Below are 26,352 nucleotides of genomic sequence, written 5' to 3' on the forward strand. Positions count from 1 at the left end.
GATGCGGTGAAAATCATGAGCAGTGGCATGGCCAGTGACAAGGCGAAGATGACTCAGGGTACTTTGGGGGGTGAGAGGTACAGGCTTCCTCAATGCCATGGGGCCTGGGGACCCCTGGGAGCCCACCCCCCTGAGGTGGTCTCCACCCACAGCATGGGGTCATGGGGCTGATGTTTCCAATCTCCGCTGTTTCAAATATACTTCCAGGGCCCACAGTCCCCAGAGGTTGAGAACTGGGCAGGGGGTGGGGGTGGGGGCACAGGCAGGTGAATGACACCCCCCCACCGCCCTCTGCAGGGGCCTCGCTGCCCTGCGAGAGAAGCGGGTGTCGGGTGCAGGAGGCAGAAGGACGGATGCAAGCCGGAGCTGCAGGCTTTCCCTCAGCCATTAAAGTTTATCGTTGCCACGGACAGTGATTGAAAAAGGCTCTTTGCAGCTCTGAAATGTGAGCAATGAAACTCGCCAGTTGATACCGACACAGGGCACTTATCTCATAAAAATATCCTCCGTGTCAAAAGGTTTCAGTAAATGTGCCGGGGAGTATTAGCAGTCATTGCCGCTGGCCTCCAGCTTCCCCCGGGCCTGCAGAAGGGGCTGTAAAAAGGGGAGGGGCTCTTGGTCTGGGCAGAGGAAGAGGGAGGAGAGGGTGAGAGGGGACAGGGTGGGAAAGTAAAACCCGACCTGCCAGTGGAGGGCAGCGGGGCCCCACCCCCTGGCACCCTTCCCCAGTTTAAGCAGCTTGGGTGCCCTCCCACCCCCAGGGGCCAGCCTGCGGGGAGGGGAGGCCACCCACCGAAGACCTCTCTGTGATGCTCCCTGCCAGGGAAGGACATCACATCAGAGGAGTTCCCGGTTTGAAAGGTTCAGTGACATGCCCAAGTTCTCACAGCTACCAAGTGTCAGAAGCAGGGTTAGGCAGCCAGGGCCTCCTTTCTCTCCGACTCCAGAACCGTCTGAGCGCTCTCCCTCTCTCTGAATCTGGGGTGCTGCTGGGGGCTGGCCTGGCTCTCTGTCTGCACCTCCAGCCAGAACATGGGTTTGCAACGTGGGCCCAGGCCTCCATGCTCCCTTTATTTCCCTGGAGACCCAACACCAAGCCAGGCGCAGTTACGTGCTGTGTCCCTGAGCCCGGCAGGGACCCTGTGGGCTGGACTGAATCTGCTCCTGACCCTCTATCAGTTCCAGTTCCCAGCCAGCTGCTCCGTCCACCAGGCACTGCCCGTCCCCTGGCCCGTGCGGGGCTCTGGAGGCTGGGTCCTGCTCACTGGCCTGGAGGGAGGCCTGTGGCCAGGAGGCCAGCACTTCTCTCATTCACTCAGTCAGTCCTTGAGGGCCATCTGCCTACTCGGCCTCCAGCTGGGGCGCCCACGTGGTGTCCAGGCTGGGGTCCTAGAGGCTGGAGCAATAGCACAGAGGGTAGGGCATTTGTCTTGCATGAGGCCAACCCGGGTTCGATCCCCAGCATCCCATATGGTCCCCTGAGCACCGCCAGGCATGATTCCTGAGTGCAGAGCCAGGAGTAACCCCTGTGCATTGCTGGTGTGACCCAAAAAGAAAAAGAAAAAAAACCTACAGTCTGGGCTCTGCAGCATGCTGGAATGGGCACGTGCTGGGCATGGTATCCCACAGGAAGTTGAGGCCTCGGGCATGCCCGGGGCTCCTGAACGCTGACCCGGAGGATGAGATGGGAGGGCTTCACATCTCCTCTCCGTGGGGCCCCTGCCCATACGGCAGAGCACACAGCCCCGTGGGCAGATGATGGGGCTGGGCTGGGCTGGGCTGTGGCTGGGTGCAGAGACGGGCTGACCCTGCTCTGGCCCGGGGTGCCTGAAGCCAGAGCAGAGTGCCCGCTCAGCCTGAGCGTGCGAGCCGGCCGGCAGCTCCGGCTCTCAGAAAGGGTGGAGCGACCTGCGGGCAAAGCCTGGCCCCGTGCGAGCCCTGCTCCCCGGCTTCTGACCACCTGCTCTTTGCTCGGCTGCCTTGTCCAGCTGATTCTACTCAGGGTTCCAGCCGCCACCCCGAGTCTCCTGGATCACGGCCTCCCCTAGAGCCCCCAGCGCTGATCTTTGTTCTCTGACAGCTGTTCCTTAGATGGGACCCCTGGAGGCTCCCCAGGCAACTCAGGTGCTGCAGGTCAGGCCTAGAATGTGCCCCTCGCGCATTGTCTGTAGTGCACATTCTGCCGCTCTGTCCTAATCTCCTCCAGCCTCAGAGTGGCGGTCTGGTTGGGGGCATCGCTCCTGGCCCAGGGAAGAAGATGGGAAGAGGCCCCACCTCCAGCCGCCGGGATCATGGTTTGTCATCCGCACACCTCCCGAGCAGAGACATGTCGATGAAGGCTGCAGGGCAGTGCCAGGGCCTCCCCACCTCGCCTGAAAGTGGGTCTGCCCCCACTGGGGGACACAGGCCTTGATATCCTCTGAGGCTCGTGTCCTAGCACTGTGATGCCAGGATCCCTCGGCTCAGCCCCCCTCACTCCCAAGAGGCCACACACTCGAGGTATCTGTCACCATCCTTCCTGCTTTGAGTCGTGGACCCTCGCTACTTGGCTGCATCGGTTTTTTCGTTTGTTTTTTTATTTGTGTATTGAATCACTGTGAGATACAGTTACAAAGCTTTCATGTTTGAGTTTCAGTCATACAATGATCAAACACCCATATCCCTCCATCAGTGCACATTCTCCATCACCAGTGTCCCCGGTATACCTTCCGCCTTTCCCACCCTCCTCCTGCCTCCATGGCAGACAATTTCCCCCATACTTTCTCTCCTTTGGGCATTATGGTTTGCAGTACGGATATGGAGAGGTTATCATGTTTGGTCCTTTATCTACTCTCTGGCTGCATTGCTGATGACCATCCCCCAGGGAAGCCACCCAGAGGTGCCTCCCAGCTCTGCGGGCCCCCCTCCTCCACCATCACCCGTCTAAGTTCCACTTCCTACCCCCAGCTGCCCTTCCTGCAGCCACTGTCTGAGCAGCCAGTGTGGTCCCTGTGGCCCCATCCTGCATGCATGGCCCCATTTCTTGTGAAGAGTCACGGGAGGGAAGGGGTGTGAAATGCACCATGGGCTGGGATGACCCTAGGCCTAAGAACCAGACCCTCATTCTGAGACTGTGTGCTGTACCACTGCCTTTAAGTTCATTCTTCCTAGGGACCCCCCGCTCATCCCAGTTCACCAGTGGGTCCCTGCAGGTTGCAGGGCCTGGTGAAATAGTGGACAGAGGCGGGTGAGGAGAGCCCCTGCATCTCCAGGTCATCCTGGCTGTAGTGTGTGCAAGGAGTCGCCGTCCTGTCGTTTGGGGGGGCTGTCCACCCTGTGTCCCTCTGAGTTCCCATGGGACCACTCGCTGCACCTATAGTCACCTCCTTCTGCCTGACCCTTTTGAACCTCTGGCCCCATGGCGTCTCAGCCCATCCTCAAAACTTGCAGCACTGACAAGCAATTTGAGGGTGTCTCCGCAGCCAGCAGTCCAGAGTGGGGGTGATCACAAGGCCCTCGGCAGCCTGTCATCTTCACAGCTGCGTTCCCGTGCATGCAGAAGAGGACAGGACGGTGGCAGCCAGTCACAGGCATCCATCACCTTACTTCTCAGCAGCAGGCATTTGTCGGCGGGGCCTCAAAGATAATCCACTTTTTGTTTAAGGCAATTACTGAATCTTGACAAACTCGGGCTTTGAGCTGGCCTATTAGTGCGGCCGCCATTAATCAGCACCAGACCAGGTGGGTGCTGCTTACTGAGCGCGGGTGCTCTCAGGGCCCTGGAGCGGGCCCTTGGCCGTTCCTCCCGCCCTCAGCACATGGGCAGCATGCTAACAACCAGCCCCCCCCATGCCAAGGGGCGCCTGGCCATGGGGAGGAAAAGGCCTGTGTTTAACCCAGGCAGGCAGTTTCCCAGCCTGGCAGGATGATCCATGGGGGTTATTAGCAGGCCCTCGGGACACAGCTGGGAGAAACTGATAACCCCTCCCACAGGGCCTCCCCAGCCTGCCTCTGATGGTGCAGGAACCCTCGGCAGGTCAGGGATTGCAGGACCCCTTCTATCGGGGGAGTCACGTTTGCAAAGGCCAGTGCAGCCTGGGTCACTGCCTCCTTCCAGTCCCGAGGGTGTCTCCGTCACCCTCTACCCTCACCCCAGCCACTGTCAGGGGAATTCTGCACCCAGGAGGAGACTCAGGCCTCCTGTTTTATCTTCTTGGTCCTAAGAGAGCCCTCACCTCCTCACTTGCTGTAAGAATGTGTCTTAGAATTTCCAGGCTTGACTGAGGGGCCCGGCTATGTGAGCTGTCACCAGGGAGCTGTGTGACTGACTGGCTTTCTTCATGCCTTTTTTTGCTCATCTGTCAAATGGGTTGGTAGTGTTGCTAAGACGTTGCTCACTTCAGGGCAGTCAGAGTGAATCAGCAGTTGCCGCCTGCTTGGGAAGGCTCCAGTACGTGGAAGCTTGGTGCCTCTGTTGTCTGTCACATTTCTGTTCTCATGAGGAGGCCCGGGCTATGGGCTGGGTGCTTTCTGTACCCCTTTGCCTGCTGCTGCTAGGCTCAACCTCATTGTGTGCTCATCTGTCTGATACTCCTCTCACATTGCTCCGGCTGATTCTCCTCTCTGGACTGCTGCTCCCGCTCAAATACCCTCACTACCACTACTCCTGCTATATTCTCTAGTACCACTGCTCTGCTCAAATACTCCTCTGTACCACTGCTCCTGCTCAAATACCCTCACTCACTACTCCTGCTATACTCTCTGTATCACTGCTCCTGCTCAAATACCCCTCACTACTGATGCTCCTGCTCATATATTCCTCTCTGCCTCTGCTCCTACTCAAATACCCCTCACTACCACTGCTCCTGCTCCCATACTCCTCTCTACCCCTGCTCCTGCTCTGATACCCCTCACTGCTGCTGCTCTTGCTCTAATGCTCCTTTACTACACCTGTACCTGCTCTAATACACCTCATCACTGCTACTCCTACTGTAATACTCCGCAACCGCTACTCCTGCTCTAGCACTCCCCACTACACCTGTTCCTGCTCAGATACTCCCCACTACACCTGTCTCTGCTCTAATACACTTCACTACTATTGTTCCTACTATAATGTTCCACTATTCTCTGCTCTGGTACTCCTCTCTCTACCACTGCTCCTGCTCTAATACTCCTCACCGTGCCTATTCCTGCTCTAGTACTCCTCACCTACTCCTGCTCTAAAACTCCTCAATATACCTGCTTCTGTTGTAACACTTCTCACTGCCACTGCTCCTGCTCTAATACTCCTCTCACGTTACTGCCCCATTCTCATACCCTCACTATACCTGTTCCTACTTTTATAGTCCTCACCACTGCTCTGGTCTAATACTCCTCACCATGCCTGTTCCTGCTCTAGTACTCCTCACCTACTCCTGCTTTACACTCCTCATTATACCTGCTTCTGTTGTAACACTTCTCACTGCTATGCTCCTGCTCTAACACTGCTCTCACTTTACTGCCCCATTCTTATACCCTCACTATACCTGTTTCTGCTTTAATACTCCTCACCACTGCTCCTGCTCTAATACTGCTCTCACTTTACTGCCCCATTCTAAGACCCTCACTATACCCTCACCACTGCTCTGCTCTAATACTCCTTGCTACCACTGCTCCTGCTTTAATTTTCCTCTCTTTATTGCTTCTGCTCCAGTACTCCTCTGTTTACTACGGCCCTGCTCTAATACTTTGTCTGTTACTACTGCTCTCATATTCCCTTCTTCTCTGCTCCTACCCTGGCCCTCCTTCACCGCTGCTCTTTGCAGCGTGACTGTTTCCTGGGTCCTCCAGAAACTTCTGCACACTTTTGACAGTGAGCCACCCTCCTCATCCTCCAGCCCTCTGCTCTGACTGTGACAAGAGTCAGCACCTATTTGAGGCTCCCTCCCTGCCAGCCACTTGGGTCTTTGGGAAATGGTCTGGCAGAGGGAAGCGTGCTGGGGAGGGCCCATGTGTGCAGCAGGCTGTGCAGGCAGGGGAAGCCCAAGGGGGTGGCAAAGATGGATGTGGTAGGGAGGGCTGAGGGTGGAGCAGCAGGCCTCCTGGGGTCTGGTCCCGAGTCAGGAGAGAGCTGGGCTGGGCTGGGCTTTGCATGTGATTCCTCAGACCACGGCAGGTCCTGGTGTCACCTGTCATACAGTCAGATCCCTCCTTTGGGTCCCCCACACGAGGGTGGCCTGGCCCAGCCAGCAGGGACAGACCCCAAGACACCTTAGCTAGGAGGACAGCTCTGGCTTTCCCAGCCCCCAACACACTGTGGGGGTGTGGGTATTTTCTGCTAAGTTTTAAACCCTGTTTATTTTCAAGGAAATAGACTCTGTCTGCTTTTAATTCATACACTTAGCTCATCAAAATATTGTTTTGCAAGAGGTTTTTTTGATGTTCAGGAAGCCTCCCCTTGCTTTTACCCCTCCTTGTACAGTCTTATTCTAGGAAACATAATTCTGGGCACTGCCTGGTGGGGGGGGGAGCTGGGGGGGGCAGCTCAGATGTAGTGGATCTGTGCCTCAGTTTCTCCACAAATAAAATAGACTTTGCTGGCGATACTAGTGGACCTCTAGGGTTCCCAGTAAGGGGAACATTGCTTCCCTGGTGTTTGCTGGAGCCATCGTTCTGTCGGTGGGGTACAGAACTACATGAGGTGCTTCTGGGGAGCAAGGTTCTAGAAATACTGCAGGGCTGGACCTGGGATTCTCAGCAGTCCCATATCCAGTTGGGACCCTTTGATTCACCAGTAGGTCTTGGGAGTCCAGGCGCCTGCTGCCTTGCCCCTGCTACTCCAAGCCTCATGGGGGAAGGTGATAAGCCACAATTGGGAGCAGAATAAAGGGGTCACTACCCTGATGGAGAAGGTCAAGGCTGTGAAGGAGGTGGGGCAGGTGTTTAACCCGGAAGTGCTCCCCTGGGAAGGTCAGACCCATAAATAACTGCCCCGAAGGAGCACCAGAAAGGAGGGGAAGAAGCAGCATGATTCAAGCTCATTTAAGTGACCTGAGTCTCTACAAGCCTGAGATTCAGAAGTGAGGAAGGACTAGGTTCGGGGAAGAACACTCATCACTTCAAGTGTTGATGGGACTTTTATTAACCTAGATGAGAATTCCCTAAACAGTCAAAGTTCTATCATGATAATAAGGCAGCTGCCGGCTGCGTGTGGCTGTCAAGCCCTTGAAATGTAGCTCGTCCCCGCTGACGTTCATTTCAGCGAACACTTCACAAGCGACTTGGAAGACTTAGCACAAATAAGAGACTATAAAACATCATGTTAATCATTTTTATATTGGTTCAATGTTAGCGTGATACTATTTTTGATATACTGGGTCAGTGAAGTGGTATTATTAACATCATTACCTGCCACTTTCCTGTTTGTTTCACTTGGCTTCTAGAGAGTTAAGTTTAGAAGGACATGTAAGGACCACCGTGGACGTGTCCTGGCCCAAGGGGTATTTGATGAATGGGCACCTGGACAATAGTGTGTAGGTGGAGGGTGCCTTGAAGGCGAAAGTCCCCATGGGTAGCCTACACTCCTGGGCACCGCCTGGCACGGGGCTCTGAGAAGTGTCCTCCAGAGACCCTCTTCCCAGTGGGAGTGAGAAACCCTTGGGAATCAGCTGTGGATCCGGAGGTGCTTGATGACTCTTTGCTCTCGGGTCACCAATCTGGGATCTTAGGGCTGTGTTTTGGACCCCGCCTGGAGAACCTCACCCGGAGGCGCACAGGGAGGGAGAAGCCAAGCACAGTCTGGGGAAACATTTGGTTAGAGGTGCTGATGGCATCTGTCCCGTGTCAGGTGACCCCTTGGGGGCCCTCTGGGACTGGGCAGAGGAGGGGCACAGTCCTGCTCCCTCCTGGCAGGGGTGCATGCACCCTGCGGCTGGTGGGTTCTGCAGACAGGGGACAGATCACAGAGCAGGTGGCTGGTGCCAGCCAGAAGGTGGACCTGCAAGAGCCCACCAGGGAACCAGAAGACACTGCAAGTGGTGGAACACGTGCCCAGCGTGTGCCTGATTGCGAGTTTTAGCCCCTTGGTGCCACATACCCCTATCTAGAGCATCACTGCTTGTAATCTTGGTAGTCCGTGAGCACTTCCAGGTGCTGTTCTGCCCCCTGACACTAACCCCAGGCCTGAGCAGCCCTGGGGGCCTCAGCACCATGGAGGGTTGCCCACCCTCCCCTCCCCACCCCCCCTCCCTTCCTCTTCCTACTTTCCACCTCTCCTCCTCACCTCTCCTTCCTCTCTTCTTTTGTTTTCTCCCAGACTTTATCTTCCCCTCCCTCTCCCATTCTTCTCTCTGCTCTTCCTTCCTCTCCTGTTCTCTCTTCTCTCCTCTTTTCCCCTACCCCTAGCTTCTCCCCTCCTCTTTCCTTCCAGTCCCTCTCCTCTCCTCTTCCTGTCTCCTGGCCCTCTCCTCTTCCCTGCTCTTCTCTCCTTCCATCTCCCTTCCTCTTTCTCTCTTCCCTCCCCCTCTCTCCGCCTCCAGATTTTGGCATATTTTGTCTAGCAAGGCCATCTTGGAAGGCGCGCCCCATCACTGGGGTGGGCAGCGTGCCCCAGCGGTCCCCACGGCAGAGGCCCCTGGTTGTGCCAAGCTCTGTGTGGGAGCAGGTCTCGGTGGAGCAGCCTGGGCCTCAGCCCGAGGACCGTGGCCAGCTTGTGCTGGTGGAATTTCCTGTCTGATTCCCATTCCCCCCTCCCCCCTGCCCCAGTGAGACAGAAATGCTTTCTAAATTGCACGCTGTGGAGCGAGCGCCATTCAGGATATTATTATTCTTATTAAGTGCTTCCTGCGGGGTGGTGCCTGGGCATCAGGAGGGGCAGCTTGTTGTTGGGAGTAGCAGTGCCAGTGCCAGAGCTGTTTGCTTGTTTGTTTATTTGGGGCACCTTGATTTCAGCGCTGCTAGTAGACACTCTTTCAGACATTGAAACAGTGTTTCACCCCCCCACCACCCACCAGTGGGGTTTCAGTGTCCCTCCCTCCACCACTGTCTCCGTCCCCTCAGCAGCTGTGCAGGCAGGCTCTCAGGGTCTGCAGTCTCTGTCCCTCTCCTGATTCGTCTCACTCCCCACGGTGCCCTTAAGTTCCCTCACATAGCGGCAGGATTCCACCTTCTCTTCTAGCCAGCAATATTCCATGGTGTCCCCAGAGCTGCTTGTCCAGTCATGAGTTCCTGGACACTCAGGCTTTTTCCAGATCTTGGCTGCCTTGAATAGCGCTCTCATGCAGACAGGAGCACAAATACCTTTTTGAAACATTGTTTCTGGATACCAAGAATGAGATCTCTGGGTCCTGTGGAAGTTGAGTTAACTCTTTCCAGCAGCCTCCAGACTTGACTGCGTTTTGTTTTTTCGGGGGTCCCACCCAGCAGTGTTCAGGGCTCACTCCCGGCTCTGTGCTCAGGGATCCCTCCCGACAGGGCTTGGTAAACTATGTGGATTGAACCAGGGTCAGCCACATGCGAGGCAAGTACCAACCCAATGAACTCTCTCTCCAGATCCTCTATACTATTTTCCATAGGAACTGAACCTGTTTTCATGAGAGGATCCTTTTTTTTTTTTGCTTTTTGGGTCACACCTGGCAATGTACAGGGATTAAGCCTGGCTCATGCACTCAGGAATTACTCCTGGTGGTGCTCGGGGAACCATATGGGATGCTAGGATTGAACCTGGGTCAGCCGCGTGCGAGACAAACGCCCTACCCACTGTGCTATTGCTCCTGCCCCAATGAGAGGATCCTTAAAGCACCTTTTAAATTTCCTGTTTGTATGGAGCACACCCAGCAGTGCTTGGTAGCTGCTCCTAGCAGTGCTCAGGGGATCATAAGGTGCCAGAGCTTAAACCCATAGCCCCTGTATGCAAAGCACATGCTCCAGCCTGTGGGTGGGGGCCTTGTTCTGACCTTTGACCCTTCAATGCTCAGGTCCCTGAGAATGAGGATGTGGCTGTTTGAGTCCGTGTGTCTGTGAAAATGCACCTTTCCCAGGCCAGGGGCAGCCCACACTTGTCACAGTCAGCCTTCTCCCAGCCCTTGTGTCCACTTCAACGCTCATGGGAGGGACAGGCTCGTGTCCCCACAGGCTCCCCACAGTGCTCCCCTGTGGTGTTCGAAGCCAACTTAGAAGAGCCCTGACGATGGAGTGGGTGAAGCAGACAGTGGTCACCTGGACTCAAGTGTCACTCACAGGGCAGTCCCAGCAGCCACTGTCCAGAGCCCTCCAAAGGCGCTAAGGCAGGTGAGTCAGGACTCACCACAGTTTCAGAGAGAGAGAGACAGACAGACAGACAGACAGAGAAACAGAGAGACAGAGACAGAGAGCAACAGACAGAAAGAGATAGAGAGAGACACACAGAGAGAAACAGGAACAGAGAGAAACAGAGAAATAGGGACAGAGAGAGAAACACAGAGAGACAGACAAGAGACAGACAGACAAACAGACTGAGAGACAGAAACAGAAAGACAGAGAAGCAGAAAGAGACAGAGAGAAACAAAGAGACAGAGAAAAACAGACAGAGAAACGGAGAGACAAAGAGAGAAACAAAAACAGAGAGAGACAGAGACACAGAGAGAGAAACATCGAAAAAAGGGGGGGAACTGGGGTCATTGGTAGTGGGCAAAGGACACTGGTGGAGGGATGGGTGTTGGATCACGGCCTGACTGAAACCTGACCATGAACAGCTTTGTAACTGTCCCATAGCGACTCAATTAAAATAAGTTAGAAAAAATACCATTTCCAGGCCCCCCGCCCCCGAGTGCTGGGTCCTCCCCGATGACTCTCCGGCCCCGCGCTGATTTTCAGGTCTGAGAAGCCCAGCTGTCCGCCCCCCCCCCCCGCCCCCACGCTCTTGCCCAGCATCACTGCCGGCTCCCCGGGAGGGCCCGGCAGGGGCTCCTCGTGTACCCAGGAAGGGAGGGTTAGGCCAGGTCCACACTCGGCCCAACTCAGTTTCTGGCCTCAGTCCACACTGCTTCAGAGCCCTGAAAACTCCTTTTTGCCTCCGGGCCTTCCAACCCCAAGGCCCTGCCCCAAATCCCTCTTTCTGGGAGCCCTCCCAGCTAGCTGCCCTCAGGGCGCCCCCCCCCCCCCCCCCCCGCCGAAACCACTTCATCCCTTACTCTCTGAGGCCTCCGTCCCCTGTGCCCCCCCCTACTGAGTGCCATCAGCTCCCCACTCTCTGGCTTTGTAAACGGACCCCGACCCCCCCCCCCCCCCGTTTGCTCCCAAGCAGGAACTGCACTGTTGGTCGCTCCCCCGCAGGGTCCTCCTAGGCAGCCTAGAGGATTGGGGGGGCTGTGGGCGTGTAGGGCCTGGGTGCCAGAGCTGGTGGGGCGTCTCCCTGGATCCTGTCTGAGACCACGCAGTCGGGGCAGGGAGCTCTGGGCTCTTCTTTGGACTCCTGCGGGGTCCTGAGCTGCGGCTGCCCTGAGCTGAGGCCGCGCCTGGAGCTTGCCCGGGACAGGTGGGCACCAGAGTCTGGGAGCCAGGTGGGGGTGCGAGCTGGCCAGGAAAGCCGCACACAAGCTGTAGCCAGGCACCCACAGAGCCACAACCAAGGGTGCCGGCCCAACCCCTGTCCCAGCACTGTCCAGCATGCACCACAGACTCCCATCCTGGCCGACGCCGGGCACAGGGCCTCCCTGGCCCCAGCCAGCTCCCAGGACAGAATCAGGAGCAGCAGCCACTGTGCGAGAGTGTGTGTGTGTGTGTGTGTGTGTGTGTGAGAGTGTCTCTGTCTGTCTATCTTTCTGTCTGTCTGTCTATCTTCCCTCTGTCCCTCTCTGTCTCCTTGTCTCTTTCTTTGCCCCTGCCTGTCTCTCTGGGCTTCTGTCCCCATCTCTGTCTTGTCTGTCTCTTTCTGTCTTCTCCATTTCTCTCTTTTCTCTGTCTCTCTCCCCGTCCGTGTGCAAGTGTCTCTCTGTCCTTCGCTCCATTTCTCTACCTGACTCTGTCTCTGTCCCTGTCTCTCTCAGGATAGGAAAGTGACCAGCAACCCAGAAGCCGGTGGCAGTGGTCCAGAGTTGACCCTGATTCTGTTCTTGTTTGCCTGCCACGGGTCTGATCTGCGCTGTGGGATGGCTCATATGGAGGTGGACACCCCTCTCCCCTCCCCACCCTGTGCCCATGTAGATGGCGCCTCTCTGCCCTGGAGCAGATGTCTACAGCCTGACCGGCGTCTGCAGCCCTGCCCTGCTGTCCTTTGCGCTCCTTCCAGGCCCTGGTTCCCAGGAGGGGAGAGCTGAGTTTGGTTTCAGGAAATTGGATCCTCAAAAGGGTCCAAGATTCTGCAGGATGTGGTCACTGCCCAGGGACATCCCACACCCTCGGCCTCCTCGGGCTCCTTAGGGCTTCCCTCCAGCTGAGTTGCATCTACACCGGGATGAGGCTGAAGGCCAGGAAAAGGACAGAAGATTTTATTTTCTAAAAAACTCCTTTTCAACCAGATTCTCACCAGAACCTCCTGGCCACCTCCTACAGGCCCTCTCACCTGTTTGATTTGCTCTGGCCAGCGCGTTCACAGGCCCGAGGGGTGAGACAGTGGGAAACACTGGTGTCAGAGTAGCGGGCCTGGGCGGGACTCCACCTGTACAGCCTTTCCTGCAAAGCTGAAAGCCTGTGACCTCTGGGCTCTGCCCTTCATCACTCTGACCAGGTGGGTCGCCCCTGTGAGCCTAGCACGGTGCATTTCAGGGTCCTTTCTCTCGGGGAGCATCTGACACTATTCTCATCTTCTTTGGGAGTCTCAGCTAAGGGGCTTGGCCGTTTACTAAGTCTCCGCAGGCAGGATGGCCAATGAGGACCCGGACCCAAGTAAGTCACGGAGCCTTAGCTCAAGGCTGCAGAGATGGTTCGATTCTGATAAAGAGTGTATAGTCCCCAGAGCACTGACAGTAAACAAAACTCCCTTGGTTTAAACCCAGCACTGCCTGGTGCTGGGGGTGTGGGGTGGGGAGGGCAGGGTGTGGCTCCAGCCACACACCGCAGACTGTGATACCTGGAATTGAACCCAGGTCAGCCACATACATGCAAGGCAGGGTATATACCTAACCTCTATACCGTCCCCTCTGGCCCTGATTAACGGGGCCTTAACTAGAGTCAGGCTTCAAGATGGCCCTCCACCCGCCCCTCCCACAGCCATATTCTGTTACAGGCACTGTGGTAGTATTCTATTACCTCCCCTCAGGATGACCTTCCAAGCACCCAGGCCTTTGCACCTCAGTGGGGAGTGCTCCCTTCTGCAGTCACCCACATCGCAGCTCAGGATGTGAGCGCTCATCCTGTACTCTCCCCCCACCCGCCCCACACACACCCTCTCTGTCTCTCAAAATTTAATAAATAAACTCCCTCAGTGGAATCAGATTCCTGGTTTTTAGTTTGAACAGCCTCACGCTTCCCCATCCAGCTCCTCTGACTTCTCTGTGCAGGATCAAAAACAAATGTGCGTTTATTTTGGGGGGTGGGGGAGGGTAGTGATCCCTAGAAAATCCCCATCTTCAAGTTTCTTCCTCGGAAACTTAAAAAGAGAGTCATTTCTTTGAAAATGGCATATGGCAAGTGTGCATGTCATTCCCCCACACTCCGGAAGCACATGATTTAGAGTGGATTTTGGAGTGTCTGTGTGTTTTTAAAAAAAAAAAAAAAAAAAAACCTTGAAAAAAAGAACCCACAATGAAAACAATGTGTGGAAGGATCTCGAGCAATCTGCCCCTGGAAGGAGGCTCTCATTCTTGATGTTTCTTTCCCTGTCTCTGCTGGGGGTTACAAAGAAGGCCTCCTCCCAGCGGCCCACTCCTGGGGGCTCTGAGCAGAAACACCCCCACCCCTGAGAGTTTCCAGCAGACGTGCACAGGGAGCACAATCCTGGCTGCTGAGAAAGGGTCCCGAGACCCGGATATGCATATGCGCCAGGGGGCAGTCTGCATGGCTCAGTTTACGGTGATGAAAGGGTGATCTCAGGACCAAAATTTGGGGTGGGAGTTCTAGGGTATGATCAGGGGCCTGAGATGGGACATGGTGGGGAGTAGGGGGTGAGTGGAGAGGGAGGAGTAGGGGAGGAGTCGAGCTCAGTAGGTCAATGAGTTATACTGACCAGGCCATCAAGGTGAACACTGCACCCTGCTGTGCCCTGCCTGCCAGGGGTGGGGGTCGGGGAGCCCTATACACACTCTGGAAGGTAACCAGGCTGTGCTCTGGGCAGCCACAGGGCTCAGTGGGCAGAGAGCAAGGACCACAAGCTGGCCATAGGCTGTGGCTAACTGGGATGTGCGTGATCCGTGCCCCGGGGAGCAGGCAGCCACTGGTTGTGGTGGGGCATGGAAGTTAGAGCTCACTGAACCCCCCCCCCCAACTTGTACCCACTCGAGGTGGGGACCTCATTCCTCCTGGTTGGTCTGAAGTCTCTGCCAGCATCAGGTGACCTTTTTGAAAGGTCTAAATGTCTCCCCAGAGTACATGCTGGTTGCTTGTTGTGCAACCTCCAAGGGGCTTCCCAAATCACCCCCATTCACACACATCTGAGATCCCTCCCACACTACCTGGTCTTAGGGGACCCATTTTCCCGACTCTCCCCAGCCCTCTTGGTCAGCCGGGTTAGCCTTAAAGCTGAGGTCTCCAGGTTCTTCCCTGGAGCACCCTCTTCTCCAGAGAGCACTAACTCATTCCTGCAAGTCATCCATGTGCCCTGGCCCAGCTCACTTTCATTCTTAGCTTCCTTCCTTCTACATTGTTAGAATGTTTTTGGGGTTGGAGCTGATATTTTGGGAGTGTGGGAGGGTCATAGCTGACAGTGCTCAGGGATTAATCCTGGCTCTGTGCTCAGGGATCACTCCTGCTGGGGCTCAGAGGACTGTATGGGATCCAGGGAATCGAACCTGGGTCAGCTGTGTATATGACAGGTGTCTTTGTTTGTTTGTTCTGTTTTTTGGGTCACACCCGGCAATGCACAGGGGTTACTCCTGGCTCTGCACTCAGGAATTACTCCTGGTGGTGCTCAGGGGACCATATGAGATGCTGGGAATTGAACCCAGGTTGTCCACTTGCAAAGCAAATGCCCTACCCACTGTGCTATCGCTCCTGCCCCATAACAGGTGTCTTAACCCCTATACTATCTCTGGTTTCACTGTTGGAAATGTTCTTGCTAGTGTGTTTACCACAGATCTTTTACGTGGCGGGGGCAGGGCTCTGTGTGAAGCCTGTGGTTGCGGCTCTTTATCCCCACACTGCTCTCAGGCCTTAGAACAGCGCCCACTGCAGGGCAAGCCCGTGAGGCAGGTGAAGGAGTGAATGAGGGAGAACATGGTGATTCCTGCAACCCCCAACTCTGGGCGTGAGGCCTGTCCTGAGGAGTGGCCAGTGTGCTGGCACTCCATTCAATAGCCCAAGATACGTGGTATCTGAGTTTAAGTAGGGGATTGAATGGAGGTGAGAAGATGAGTTTTGTGTATTCCGTGTATTCCCAGTCTCCAAAGAAGGCATCCATATTGGGGAATTTGATGAAGATCAAATTGAATACATAAATAAAACATGAATTTCAGGAGAAACCAATGTCCTTTTGTTGAGAGTCACTGCATTCATGGACAGAAGAGATAGTACAAGGGTTACTTGCCTTGCGGACGGCCAACCCTGATTCAATCCCTGGCACGCATAAGAGTTCCCAAGCTCTGCCAGGAGTGACCAGGATAAGCAGAGCCGGGAGTCATCCCGAGGACCACCAGGTGTAGCCCAACACTGCACCCCAACCTGCCAAAGAAAGTCATTGCATTCAATCCAAGGTTCCATTGACAAAGTAGCTCACCAACCCCAAACAAGTTGTAGCCATCAGTGGGATGTGATTTGGCCTTCAGATAGAAAATGTTGACTCTCACCACAATGGCTGAACCTGAAGGGCCTCATGCTAGAGAAATTAAACCAGTCACAGGAGACTCCTAGAGTGACCAAGTCCAGAGAGACCGAAGCAGAATGGTGGTGGCAGGGGGATGGGGAGGGCGAGGGCTAGTGTTCCCCGGACAGAGGAGACAGAGCAGAGCCCCGGAGATGGACTAGGGCAAGCCCCCTAGTGATTTTCAGTACCCCTGAGCTGTTAACTTGCAGGAGGTTACAATGGATATTGTTCCGCCATTCACAAAAAGGAGCTCAGGGTGTTTGCCCCACAGCCGCTGCTGTGTACAAATGCACAGAAGCAGCATCACTCTCCATCGTGTCCTCGGGTGCTGTGCTTGCTTGGCGGGCAGCCGGGCCCTCCGCCTTCCTCGGAACAGGCAGCAAAGTCGGACTCAGCACGGTTCCCGCTGGCCCTCGGCCTTCAGCCTGAGTGAGAGTTGACAGAGAAATCTCCACTTTTGAGCCCTTTTCCCAGTCTAACTGCTTTTTAAAGAGCCTTGTTTTCCTTAGGCCTATAATTATGTTTGCCTCCAGGGTACCCAGGAATTTTTTTTTTTAATAAGAAAAGAGCATCCTACAATTATCAGGATGATTTGTGGAGGGCAGGCTGAGTGCCGCCAGGAGCTGACTCACCTCTGGAAATGATGCTCGTGTGCTGGTTTGGGGCCTCTTGGAGGGCGGCCCGGCAATGCATGATGGGGGTCTGGGCTGGCGAGAGGATGGTGCCCGTAATGCAGCCACTGCAGCCACCCTCGCAGGATGGGGCAAACGGGATCCCGAAGACCCTGTCTTCGAAAATGGCTCTGGGTCACTATTTCCAGCCCATGTGCCTGTGGCGTGGGGGTGCGGTCACCCCTGGCTGCTGATGCCACCCGCATGCAGCCCCCCAAGGCTGGGCCTCTTGGCTCTGTCAGCCCTGATTTGCAGGGCCAAGGCCCCCCCCCGCCCCCCCCCCCGTAATCTCCCCAAGTTCAAAGAGCGCTTAGCTGCTTGTCTTTGTCGAGAGCACGGTTGGGGATCTTTTATGTGAGAGATGTAGGATTCTCCGCTGACTTTGATTATTTATTCATCCTGCTTGGTGGGTGTGGGATAGCCTGAGCTCCGTGGAACCCACCCCCGCCCCGGTTCTGCTGCTATACTCCGAGATTCATTGAGCTTTCAGGCGCCTTTGAAAATTGCTTTGCCAGCGTGGGGGCAAGTTGCTGAAGTTCTGTTTCTCCCTCCCTCTCTGCAGTGCCGCAGCACCTTCTACCGCCCTTCCACGCTCCCTTGCCGATTGACATGCGACACCAGGAGGGAAGGTACCATTACGAGCCCCACTCGGTCCACGCCATGCCCGGGTAAGTCCTACCCACTGCCCAGTGTGCCGTCCCCGAGGCCACCTCTCCTGCCTCTCCCTTTCTTCCCAGCCCTGGAATTCTGCAGCATGGTCACCTTTGCACACCCATTACGTGGACACTGGACCCCATGTATATGTGTGGTTGGCTGTGAATGCCCAGCTGCCTCCGGGAAGTGATCCTTCACCACGTCCAGGCTGTCTCTCTGTGTCCATGTGAACTTGAAGCTCTTTCCAGGCCCTGGGGACCCCCTCTAGGATAGAGGTCACAAACAGCCCAATTTTACTGTGAAAAGAAATCTTCAACAATGGTGTTATTTTCTTGATGGGGCTGCTGGAGACTTAAATGGTGTCTTCCCCTGTGTGTCTTACCTCAGTGTTTTTCTCCTGGGCCCCCTTAATCTCCAGCGTGCTAAATGGTCCGCCTTTACAGCTGATGGAGGCCTCTGGCGGGTAGACTCCGTGCAAACCGGAATACTCCTGATTCTTCTACACCACCATGTTGGTCCCAAACATTTCTGACCTTTCATGGCACTGGAAAGTTCTGGGGAGAGAAATTGAAAACATTCTCATTTTCCAGTGTGTTATCAGATAATGTTCTGAGGGCTGTATCCCATTTTAGCTTCCCCTTTCAGTTTTTTGTTAATCTACCAGAGCCATAGAATTCCGTCCTTTCAACATTAGGAAACAAAGTAAATAAAATCTTAGTTTGAAGCTGTCCTAGCAGAACCCACAGAGAACCGCTCCCAGGGTCACTTTGGACACTGAGTGGGAGTCTCTCTGTCGGTAAAGACAGGTTCCAAGTTATTCGTCAGGGCCTCGTCCTGCGCCCTTCTCTGAGACCCCCAGGTCAAAGGGCTATGTCACCTGGCTGGTCACCCTGTCCCTTACTCCATTCCTCTTCATTCCGGCTAGGGCCTCAGAGCCCATACATAATCGGTGTCGCTTTCTGATATCATGGTAACTCTAGGCTGGGTTGCCTCATCTGTTCTGCTTCCAAATCTGCTGCTCCCTGCACCTGTCTTGGGCGCCCCCATTCCTCAGCCATGCCCTGCAGGCTTGTGTGGTTCCAGCGCACTGCCAGCCTCTGTCCTTGTGTGACTGGACCTGTAACGTCCCCTCTGCCACTGCTCCCAGCTCAGAAGCCAGGTCCTCTGCAGAGCTCCAGGGTCTACACCCTCCACAGGGGCCTGCCCAGGATTCTCCATACCCTGCACCTCCCCAACACACACACACACACACACACACACCTCTCACACTATTGCTTCCATAATGCCTGACAAGTCTGGTGCATCAGCAGCCTGTCAGGAGGCCTCTGCCCAAGTCCCCTCTGAACCAGACACCGCTGAGTCCTTGCTGGGTGCAGATCCCTGGCCCCATTGGGAGGCAGATGGCATCCCTGCCTCAGAAGGCTCCTAGCTCTGGGCACTCATGGTGGCCCCAAGACCAAATCTGTAACTTTCATCTTCTAAATATATATATTATATGTATGTATGTATATATATGTATATATATATTTTTTTCAAGGGCTAGAGCTCTAGTACAGTGGGTAAGATGCTAGCTTTGCAAACAGCCAGCCCAGGTTCGATCCTGGCATCCTTTATGGTCCTCTGAGCACTGCCAGGAGTGATTCCTGAGTGCAGGAGTGAGCCCTGAGTATCGCTATATGTGGTCCAAAAACAAACTAACTAAAAAAGATCTATTTTTCCAGGGGTGAGAGATCATACAGCAGTTATGGCATATGCCTGGCAGGTGTCCTACCTAGGTTTGACTCTCAGCACCATGTGGCCCCCCAAGCATAGCCAGGTGCCACCCTGGAGTCCTCAGTCCTGATGAGGCAACCTTGGCATTGCAATACCACATCCTCAGGCCCTTGCATTGAACCAGTAACCTCACTGGTCCAGAATCACCAATGTGCCCCCACAACCTCCTCCTCCTCCTCCCCTTCCACCTCCTCCTCCTCCTTCCTCTTCTTCCTCTTCCTCCTCTTCCACCTCTCCTCCCTCCTCCCTCCTCCCGTCTCTTTCCTCTTCCTCCTCCTTCTTCTTCTTCCCCCTTCTTCCTTCCTTCCTCCTCCTCTTCTTCTTCCTCTTAATCTTTCTTCTTTCTTATTCTCCTTCCTCCTCCTCCTCCTCTTCTTCCTTCTCTTATCTCTCTCTCCCTCTCTCTCCCTCCCGCCCTCTCTCTGTCTCTCACACACACACACAACACATGATCCTTTGATTCTTTGCAAAGACCCCTTTTCTTGTCCCATTTTTCACCCACTAACTTTGACATCCATCAGCAGTTCCTGCCACAAAGAGTATGTTTTCCTTCATCACTTACACCATATAGATATAGATGGGCTGGAGAGATATGACAAATGGTTAAGGCCCTTGCCTTGCATGTAGCTGCCCCAGGTCAGATCCCTGACATCCCATATGGTCCCCTAAGCCCTGCCAGGAGTGATCCCTGAGCAGAGCCAGGAGTAAACCCTGAGAACTGCCAGGTATGGCCAAAAAATTAACCAAAAAAATCTGTAAAGCTCATTTCCCAGAGAAACTGCAGCTCACAGGTCCCAGGGATTAGGACGGGGACAGCTCTGAAGGTGATTATTTCACTCTTGGGTCTCATCAAGCCCTAATGGTGGGGTCTGTACCCAGCAGAAGACATAAGGGGTGTTCAACTCTGCAGGCCTGTGTCAGGCCACCCCACCTCCTAGCCAGAGGGGAGTTAATGGTGGGTGTGCTGCTGTCTGTCCCAGTTCGGGCCATACTGGAATCAGTGGACCCGGAACCATGGGGTTGCTCTCTGTGTATTCAATTAAAGAAGGTATTTGTGGAGTTGGGGGTGTGGGAGAATACTGAGTGCTTTTACTTGAAAGGCGGCAAGTAGATCAGATCTGTGTGGGAGCTTCTGGCCTCTCCCACTTACACCCCCCAGGTGAGCTGCTTCTTGTGCCCACAGCTCATGTCAACCCTGGTGGGCAGGCATGCAGCCTTCTGCCGGGAGCCAAGGTTCTGACGCCCCTTCTTCTGGTCAACACCCCTCATTAGGCACTCTGTTCTGCTGGGCTCCCAGAGGCTCCCCATTATTCACAGGATGGCCAGCCCCCTCTGGGATCACGAGAGGAGGGGCCCCGGGAGGGCTTCAGAGCTAGTGCAGCTCCGGAAAGCCCGGCTGGCCACGCTCACTCCCCACCTCCAGCACCCTTAGGTGGGGCCCGGGACAAAGCCTCCGAGAAAAATGAGCCTGAGGCTCGGGCTTGTGTGATGAATGGGGTGGGGTCCCGGTGGAGCGCCCGATCCATCAAGGCCCGTCGCTGCAGCCCCCTCCCTCTCACCCTCTCACCGGCGCCAAACGCGTCTAATTACACAAACATTGCGCAGCTAATGAGGTGCGGTGTCATCTCTTGTCAGCTGAGCTGCAGCACAGCACACGGGACCCCTGCCCGGGGCACTCTCTCTGTCTCTCTCTCTCTCTCTCTCTCTGTCTCTCTGTCTCTGTCTCTCTCTGTGTCTCTCTCTGTCTGTCCTGTCTGTCTACCTCTCTCTGTCTCTCTCACTCGCTCGCTCTCGCACTCTCTCTCTCTGTCTGTATCTCTCTGTCTGTCTCTCTCTGTCTCTGTCTCGCTGTCTCTGTCTGTCCTGTCTGTCTGCTTCTCTCTCTCTGTCTCTCTCTCTCACTCGCTCACTCTCACGCACTCTCTCTCTCTCTCTCCTCTCTGTCTCTGTGACTGGGGTTCCCCACGCAGCTGCCCGCCATCCCTCCTCAGCCTCATCCAGGGCCCCACAGGACAGAGCCGCCTGGACCTGAGTGTGAATCGTGGCACTGAATCCACTGCCCTTATCCAAGCCAGAAGCCTTTGAACTCACAAACCTCCCTTTCTCATCCGGCAAACCTCCTCGTGCCTGCCCCATCCACTGTGCTGTTTTGAGAAGCAGCCGGGGTGATGTGCGTTCATTTCCGGGTTGAGCAGGTTGTAGATAGTCGTGGCTGCCACCGAGGGCCGTGGTTAGTGTTTGCCTAATACCGAAGGGGCTTTCCCTGACCTGTGATGCAGAGGCGGCCTTGGCACATGCCTGAGAGAGGACGCTTTTTGGTGGCTGTGCCCCAGGAGGTGGAAAAGGGGCCAAAGAAGTGCCACTGGGATGAAGAGGACTTGTAGCTTTCACCCCTACACACTGGTGGAAGAATCTGGGCTTATTCCGGGAGCAGATGGGAGTGGTCAGATTGATTTGGGGGACAGTAACTATAGAGTGAGAAAATGAGCGGAGGAAGTGGGAACCCAGGAGACAGGGTTAGTCTGACTGCCATAGTGGACACAGAGAGGAGCGGAGCAGAATGCACCCCCACATAGCCAGTCCAGCAAGTCTACGCCAGGGTAGCACCCTCCACAGAGACCCCCCACAGCCATAGGAACTGCAGCCATGGGACTTGACTCACTGACAGTGCTCTGAAGGCTCGACAGGAGTGAATGACTGAGATGTGGGTGCCCCAGGTATGCACAGGGAGTGGGGACTCAGCTTTGGTGGGGGTGGGGTGGGGAGCTCTTGCCAGCCACATGGGGTTCCCCTATGTGCCTCCCCTGCAGCTGATGGGTCCTGACTCCCTGTGAGTCTGTTCTCAGGGGTAAGGAGGGATCTCCAGTGGGAGAGAACAACGCTGCTCCCATCCCAGGAAACCAGCTAACTGGGAGCTCCCGGGCCCCGAGCCTGAGGGATTTCACAGTCCCCAGCTGGAATACCCCCTTCCTTGGGGGCCTCCTGGAACCAGGCTGAGCTCAGGCCCTGGCATGGAAGGTTGAGATTCCTGCTTTCGTCCAGAATCAGGGACCTGCCTTGGATGCCCCACGTTGCTTATGGGGGTGCTTCCTCTTCCTGGCCCTGGAAGTTGGGGCTCTTTCGAGAGAAGGGGAAGGCTGGATATCTGCTTATCTAGAGGCACCCTTGAGGGGCTCCTGCAGTCACCCCAGCTTATTTTATACCTGGGAAGCTGTTCCAGAGCTACGTATCACTCCCTGGTGTCCAAGAGGAGGAGGAGGGGGGTGGGTAGATCTTCTCTCTCTGATAACTCTAGTATGTGGGAAGTGGAGCTGGCATGTGACTCAGTGGCGGACAGCATGCTTCGCACGTGGATGACCGAGTTCAGACAGAGTGACCAAAAATGGGGTATTGAAATGTCCTGCTTTCTTATCTATCGGGGGAGGTTGTGGTGCTCAGTGCTTTCTCCTGGCTCTGAGCAGGAGTCACTCTTGGTGGTGGTTGGGGAATGAGTATGTGGTGTCAGGGATCGAATCAGCATCGACTCCATGCAGGCGGGTGCCTTACCCTTCTATGTCTCTCCAGACCCTCCTGATTCCTTCTCATCCCTCATCACAGACGTGGGAGCCCAGGGCTAATGGCGACCTGTTCGTAACTGCAGCTTGCAGGAAGGGGTGAGCATGCGGGGGTGGTTAGGTGTGGGGAGAGAAGGAGGCAGCATCTCAGCCGGCAGGAATAGGGCTAGCCGGAGATGGGGCTGAGCAGTCCAGCTCTTGCTTGCTGAAGCGTAAGGCCCTAGCTTCAACCCCGGTGCTGCAGAATAACAACACACAGTCTGTGTGAGAGGAGGAGCACATCTGATCTCCCTCCTGTCTCTGGACCTCACGTGTGACTCTCACGAAGCCCAGCCTGGCCCGCGGGGTCCGCCTGCACCACCCTGCAGATCACTGACCCCGGAGAGCATAGCTGGGAACTGCATCTCCAGTGTCTGCTCCACCGTCCGGGGAGAACGGCAGGGGCCCTGCTTGGAGCAGATGACTCTGCAGCGTCACACACTGGCCCGGGGCCTCGAGCAGTCAGGGAATGGGGCACGAGCCTCCTTCTGCCCAGCTACTTTGTCACACCCAGAGCCCCACAGGAGAGCCATTCAGATCTGGACACTACCTCCTCCCCCTGGAGACCGCTTCTGACCAGGGATGTTGAGACCTCGTGTGTGTGTGTGTGTGTGTGTGTGTGTGTGTGTGTGTGTGTGTGTGTGTGTGTGTGTGTGTGTGTGTGTTTCACTTGAGAAAGTCATTTCCCTGCTGCCGCTGGCTCGGCTCCGGAGCTTTCCATCTGGGGGCGACCGGAAGATGGCTTTTTCCAAGGTCAGTGTTCCATAAAGACGCCCGGCTCCCCACAAGATGGGTAAACACGGCAGCTCTGGCGGCACCACACCTGTGTGGCGCTGGCCCCCTCCACACTGTCCTCAGCCCATCCCCGAGGGAGGGGTGCAGAAAGATGGAGGGGGTGTTGCTCCTCCGTTCTTGGCAGAGCACGCAGGGTTCACGGTTCACAGAGGGCTTCTTGTTTGTGTTTCGCAAACGCGTGCTCCTCCCTCGGCAAACGTGCACATTTCTTTACAGAGGCTTTGGGAAAGTAGGGGGGAAGGGGAGCTTCTGCAGGGAGGGTGTGGCTGCTGGGCTAAGAGTCTGGGGGGCCCCAGGGCTGCCTTCTGGGAGTCTGGTGCTTCTTGGACCTGAGCTGCCCTTTCAGGAAAGTACTCCTTAAAACTTGCTGTCGCTGGGCCAAAGAAACAGCTCCACGGGAGACCTATGTGCTGTGTGCTCGGCATGCAGGAGACCAGGGTTGAGTCCACAGTACCACATGGTCCCCCAATCACTGAGCCCCTGAGCACCACGGAGTGTGGCCCCAAAACAAACACACACAGCTTCAGAGCTGCCCAATGGCAGGTAGCGCAGAGCACAGGGACCCCCAGCACCCCAGCACCAAGTGGTTCACAGGGCAGCCCCGTCCCCTGACTTCCTGCCACTGAGTGGTAGGTCCATGTGGAGCCGTGTCCAGCGTCCCCATCTGGCAGGGCCACAGGATGCTGGACTTGGCCTGGCTGAGGGACCATTAGAGGCTTTGGGGTCAGCCCCTTGGATCCTGCCATCTAACCCTCCTCAGCACCCTCCATGGGAAACGGCAGTGTCTTCCCCCACGCCCGCTTGAGAGTGGGGAAACTGAGGCACAGTGCTTCCACCAGTGGCAGTCCCCGGGTGGTCAGTTGAGCCCGAGGCGCTCTCCTTCAGTACCCTGTGTCCTCTCTGCTCAAGACTCTCCCACCCAGAGAGCTTTAGATGCCCGGGGCTGAGAGCGCATGTAGGGGTGGGACAGAGGGCTCATTTATAACGGACCCAGCCGGGAAAGGCTTAATGAGGAGGCGTCTGATATGGTGGCCTGCACTTTGGTCTTGGCAGAGCCTGCCCTGCAGCAGCTGCCCCGCTCTGAGCTTTGGGGAGCACCCGTGTGACCAGCCAATGGTGGGATGAGGTGAAGCCAAGGGTACACACTCAAGGGGTGTCTGCCTCCACTGGTGGGCCGAGCAGATCATCAGGACAAGGGGGTAGCCCGGGAGATATCTCTGCAGGGTGTGGAGGTGGCCCCACTGCCTTGTTCTCTGGGGTATTTCCACCCCACCCCCAAGAGGTTGGCAGGATAAATGGGTCTAAGAGTCACCAGGAAGTGGGTAAAATTGTGCAAGGCTGGAGTAATAGTACCGCAGGTAGGTGCTTGCCTTGTATGCGGCTGACCTGGGTTCAGTCCCTAGAACCCCATTGGGTCCACTGATTACCCACTGGGAGTGATCCCTGAGCACGGAGTCAGGAGTAAGTCCTGAGTCCCGCTCAGTGCACTCAAAAGCAAAAAATCGGGCAGTTATGGGGATGCTGACAGGGGAGGCAACAGGAAGCCCAGAACCAAGGGTAAACAGGAGTGGAAAGGGTTAACAGCATTGAACCCTTTAAAGGTTAAAGGTGGCCTCCCCACTCACACCCCACACCCCACACCCCAGCCCTCCGGGGTGGCCCCTGTTCCAGTGAGGGGTTCCAAGCCCAGCAGACACTGATACCAGTTTTCAGAAGGGCCTTTTTTTCCCTCTCTCTATTTTTTTTAACTAATGGCTTCAAAAGCTTGCTAAAACTCCACAGCACCCCACCTCTAAGAAGACTTTTATCTAAACTATTCCGGAGCATGCTTCTCGCCTTGACAGGCATCCAGGAAAGGAAATTCCACACACGGCTTCAGCGGCCCAGGCCAGGCCAGGCGCCAGTCTTCAGCATTTCTCACCCACCATGGAGCAGCTTGCCTGCTTGAAACCTGCCCTCCACTCAGGCCTTAGCCCAGTGCCTAAAACCAGACCCTCCTGAATCATAGCGAGAACCCCCCCTTCCATAGAAACCACATCCTGTCACCCCAGAATGCAGTTCTACTTTCCACCCTTCTAGCCCCTTGAAAGGCCAGTTCCCATGACTCTGATTTTCTGGAAGATGCAGCTCAGCCAAGGATAGCTCCTCTCACCAAGGTTACCCCCACATACCTCATGCCACCTGAAGAGGGGTCCCCCACCCCGTGCCTTGGACTCCCTGGACCCATACCGGCTGTGTTTCCAGCCATAGTCCTCACAAGGATCCATTCCGAGGCCTCCCAGTGGCCCTGGCTCTGTACAAGCCATCCCTGTACTAGAAGGAAAGTCTCCTTGATGCTTCTCTCTTGGTTGTAATACTTACAGGTTCTCAAGTTTGACTAAACATGCTAAGTAAGGAGAGGTGACTGAGTTAGCCCCCATTGCCTAGGTGGCTAGCTCTTAACCTACTCCGCCTGGACAGGCCCCTTCGTCAGTGCAACTTTATAGCCTTATTTCCCCACCAAAACACCAGTGTTGACTTGCCAAGAAATCTGCACTTTGTCAACAGTGATTGCTTTATTATGGCTCTGCCTAGGGAGGGAAAATTGAAAGGGCGCTCAGCTCCGTCTGCCAGGGTGTGCGGTCTGTCAGACTCAGCAAGACGAGAACCAAATGGGTCACCTGTTTGGACAGAGGTGTGTGGAATGCAGAGTCTGGCTAGGGCTGGCCAGGAGAGCCATGGAGAGCTGCTGGGTGGAACAGACATGCAGAGCACCCTAAGTGACAGGGAGAGTCTACGTACTGAACCTTCAAATGCAGGTGACACCAGTCCCTGAAGGCCCCTCCTATTTCCAGTTCACTCAGCCAATCACACACACACACACACACACACACACACACACACACACACACACACCACCACCACCACCACCACCACCACTGAACTAATTCTAACCAGAAGCCAGCCTCCACCCAGCTATCTTTTATGGAAATGAATA

General features: G+C 55.5%; 1 protein-coding gene across 1 annotated transcript in view; it reads left to right on the forward strand.

The window, feature by feature from the left end:
- The window catches only part of GLI2 (GLI family zinc finger 2), a 232,673-nt gene that overhangs the window by 158,518 nt on the left and 47,803 nt on the right, over positions 1 to 26,352 (forward strand). Inside the window, exon 3 of the mRNA XM_055123452.1 lies at positions 17,123 to 17,228. Within this exon, the coding sequence (XP_054979427.1) occupies positions 17,123 to 17,228 (106 nt within the window). The remainder of the gene's footprint in view (positions 1 to 17,122; positions 17,229 to 26,352) is intronic.

Source organism: Sorex araneus, chromosome X, assembly GCF_027595985.1.
Source record: "Sorex araneus isolate mSorAra2 chromosome X, mSorAra2.pri, whole genome shotgun sequence".
Taxonomy (NCBI): domain Eukaryota; kingdom Metazoa; phylum Chordata; class Mammalia; order Eulipotyphla; family Soricidae; genus Sorex; species Sorex araneus.